Raw genomic sequence first — 3,951 nt, 5'->3', positions numbered from 1 at the left:
GATTTTTTTTTCGCCCGAAAAACGCGAAAATTTAATTTTTTCACCCCCTAGCACCCTCTTGGTCCACTCTGAAAGACTTGATGATTTTTCTGGGGGTAGGGGGAGTTGCACTGAGCATTTTTCCATTAACATTTATTTGTGGTTTTTTTTATTATGAGTCGGAGAATTTTTTTCCCCCTGAAAAACGCGAAGATTTCATTTCTCCACCCTCTAGCACCCCCTTGGACCAATCTGAAAGACTTGATCATTTTCCTGGGGGTCGAGGGTGTTTCGTTTAATCTTTTTTTATAACAATGTGCTGGTGGTTCTGGCTATTTATGGTGCACAAAATTTTTTCTTCCCAAAAAAAAGACAAAAATTGAGATTTTCATCTCCCTACCACCCCCTTGGCCTGAACAAAGGGGGTTGATCATATTGTGGAGAATGGGGAGGCTGNTTTGATCAGATTGTGGAGAATGGGGAGGCTGTTCCAGATCATTTCGGAATTTAGAACTTAAATAGGAACAATTTTCAGTTTTCGTATTAAGGTATGGGGCCCCACAGATCCTTGCTACGGCCCTGAACTTTCGCTGCCAAGTCGGCTGCTAACTTCAGCGTCATTTTCTTTGACCAGGTTCAAAGATGAAGGCGATAGCAATAATCGTTATTTTGATTTAGTCGAAAATTTTCAAAAATTTTTAAATGCTATTTCTCCATATTTTTTTTCTCACAGTGTATAATTGATAACGGGCCATTAATAATAATTGATAAAGAAAATCAGTGGTAATAATTGAATTCTATTAAAAAGTTTTCCGATCAAAGTTTGATCGAAGTTTTGGATCGAAATGACCCAAAAAATGATGGTCAATTGGCAACTATTAGACCATTTTTGGTCATTTTGTGTCGTGTCTAACGCAGCTTAACTGTGACGGTCAGTAATGAATTGATGGCGAAAAAAATGAGACATCACTCAGTGAAATGCTCACTGTCACATGCTGGCTGTCCCCACTTGTTTAGTATTCTATTATATTTTGTTTCTACTAATCGAATATTTTTCAGTTGATATACTAAATTAAGATGGAGGAGGCCGATCCCCTGGGTTTTACCAAGCACACAGCAATGATTCTGGAAGGCCTGAACGCTCAAGATTTGATCCCAGAGTTCAAAAAACGAAGTATTCCAACAGATGCTCTTCCAGAATTATCAAAAGAGGATTTAGTGGTGCTTGGAGCTAGTGAGGAGTTAGCTGAAAAATTACAGAAGCAGTTCAGGTCTAAAGTGAGGAAGATCGAGCCTATTGGGGACCATGATGAAGAGAAGTACTGAAAACATTATAATTGTAGATTATTTCTCACTCATGATTTTAGTTCTTACAGTACTAACTATGGATCTTATATTTCTAGAATTGGAAAAATATTGGATATCTTGAAGAAGGGAAGACAGCAACTGTATCTCATCGACACATTTCTATTATATTCACGTAGGAAATTGATGGAATCATCAGGGGATTATCTCATTGACAGGAATTTGAATGAACGAGCTAGCGAGGCTCTTGTTATGGCGATTAAGAGTACTCTGGGGGATTTGGAACGAGTGGAGCGTCAGTATAAGGAATTATCATCGTTTATTAATGAGGTATGATGATTTCAAAAGTAAAATTGTAATATCGAATCATTCAAATTTTTCACATCTTTCTAAAAGTTCTGTTAACATTTTCTTATGAAACCACTCGTTCTCAGGACAAATTCAGATACATGAAAAGTATCTAAAGTTGGTAAATTGATACAATACCCATCTCGATTTGTCTGATATGAAAGTTCGAAATGTCTGGTACGTTTCTGTTATTAAGTATTGATTTATGGATAATTATGGAGTTACTAAAAGTTGAAGAACCCAAATTTGACCAGAAGATTGGTCTGGGTTACGACGAATTAATTTCTCTCCTCCACAACATAAAATTGCTCATTTGTGAAAGCAACCGCTCTTTGCTTTTAACCCAGGAATCACGTCAAGGACGTGGCGGTGCTTCAGCTCCCGACGAGAAGAACCTAAAACAACACGAACAACCCTACGATAACGTGACTAATGTTTTTCAGACGAACCATATTCCTCCGCTGCCCTTCAACCAGCAAAATATTGCAAATAATTAATTGTGTCTAAATAGTTGGGAAATCTCCAAATCATCACACAAGTAACAATTCGACACTCGTCTCAGAGACTCAATTCATTACAACACCAAAACACGACTGAATAATATCGGACCTGTGTGTGGAAATCCTATAAATCCCCTTTTTTAGGATTTATATTATTGTTTGCACTGATAAACCATGAAGTTTGATGCATAAATTACTGAAATTAATTTGAAGTCATGTATTGTATCATATTACACTTAATTTTATTTATTCATAATTTTTATTTAACACAATTCTTTTCGTTTCTAATAGGAATCAGATGCTAAATCCTCCAAAGCCATTAAATATTCATTACTCACTGCTGCGGCTGTGCTGACCTGCTTCATGTTTACTTGGAAAATCTGTAAAGAATTGTCATAAAGTTCCAGTTTAGGATTATATAGAACTGTTGTCAGCGTCAAGTATATCGCAGTTCCACTTTCGAGTTTATCCTTCATTAAAGGGGACCCAAGTGAAATTTAAAAATCGTCGATTGATGAAAATACCTATCGAGCGATTTTTTATACATCATGGGATACATAAAAAACTAAGAAAAATTTTGTAGCCAACCCATTTTTTTCATCCGATTTAAACTTTTCGGTAGATTCCATAGAATAAAACTAGGGATTTTTTTTATTACCTCAATTAGATGATAGAAAAACTAAATTTTCTCGGTTTCGTCAACTAAAGATTTTTGTCAATTTCAAAAACGTATATTTATAATTTTTCTCCTGAAAACATCTTTTATTTATTATTTTGATGTTCAACTACTCAGAATAATGATTTTTATGCGGTATGGAAGAAGAAAAAAAATGAGTAACCCGAGAAAATAATAATTTTTCTATCTGATTGAGATAATCGAAAAAATACGTCCTTTTATTCTATGAAATCTAACGAACATTTTGAAAAAAAAAGTTTTATTCGGGCGAAAATTGTGGTACGAAGAGCATTTCAAAGCCAAAAACACGAAAAACGTTTTCGTCTGACATACGGAGTAAAATGGGTTGGATAAAGAAATTTTCTTAGTTTTTTAGATAGCCGGTGATATCTCAAAAGTCGCTCTATATCTATTTTCATCAATCGAACTTTCAAATTTAACTTGGTTCCCTCGTTAACGAGTTCAAATGAGTTTCTTATTATTCCATAATTTAAGAAGTTTCATCCAAGAAAGGAAAATGACATTGATTCAAAATATGTACAGGACGTTCATTGTAGTTACTTAATAACTTGATTATGCATTGATTTTTTCAAGGATTTTTCTAGATTTCGGTTATAATGTATTAAGTATGAGAGAAGAGTTAATCTCTTATAAGTGGACCCTTATAGTGATTTGTACAGTTAGTCGAAACTGTTATCAATTCAGATGCCAACGCAGTTTCGTACTTAACAGAAGAATCTCTAGGAGAGTCCATGTATAAAGGCAACTTTGATTGGTAATAACTTGAACGCACAATCTAGAAAAATTCAATTCATTATATCTGTAACTATAAACATCCTATATAAATTCCAAATTAATGTCATCACATATCTTTTTCAATCGAAATACGTTAAGAACATGACAGTTAAGGACAATTTCCTGCGTACATTATTTCAAAATGATTACACTAAAATGTATATATTTTGTAAACTTTTGTAAAAACAGAAATATGTGTTAGCGGTTGAATAAAAATGAGAATAAAAATACTTTGGTGGGTTTACTTTCAATGCGCATAAACATCATTATAAATCATTGATTGCACTAGCGCACGTGCGCTTCGCGCCCGTGGCTAGATAAATTTACATTATTTTATTTTATTTTGTT

The 3,951-nt window shown here is 34.2% G+C and overlaps 1 protein-coding gene across 1 annotated transcript; it reads left to right on the top strand.

The window, feature by feature from the left end:
• Positions 1–1,038: 1,038 nt before the first annotated feature.
• LOC107042731 lies at positions 1,039–2,875 on the top strand (the record flags this gene model as incomplete). The annotated part of the gene is given in 3 exon segments (XM_015263897.1): positions 1,039–1,298; positions 1,383–1,614; positions 2,424–2,875. Coding segments are annotated over 3 exon segments (582 nt in total). The 3' UTR covers positions 2,532–2,875.
• Positions 2,876–3,951: the final 1,076 nt, after the last annotated feature.

This window comes from Diachasma alloeum, unplaced genomic scaffold, assembly GCF_001412515.2.
Source record: "Diachasma alloeum isolate Michigan unplaced genomic scaffold, Dall2.0 Dall_scaffold_00513, whole genome shotgun sequence".
NCBI classification, from domain to species: Eukaryota; Metazoa; Arthropoda; class Insecta; order Hymenoptera; family Braconidae; genus Diachasma; species Diachasma alloeum.
The sequence above is the reverse complement of the archived record's forward strand: the minus strand, read 5'-3'. Positions and strand labels throughout refer to the sequence as shown.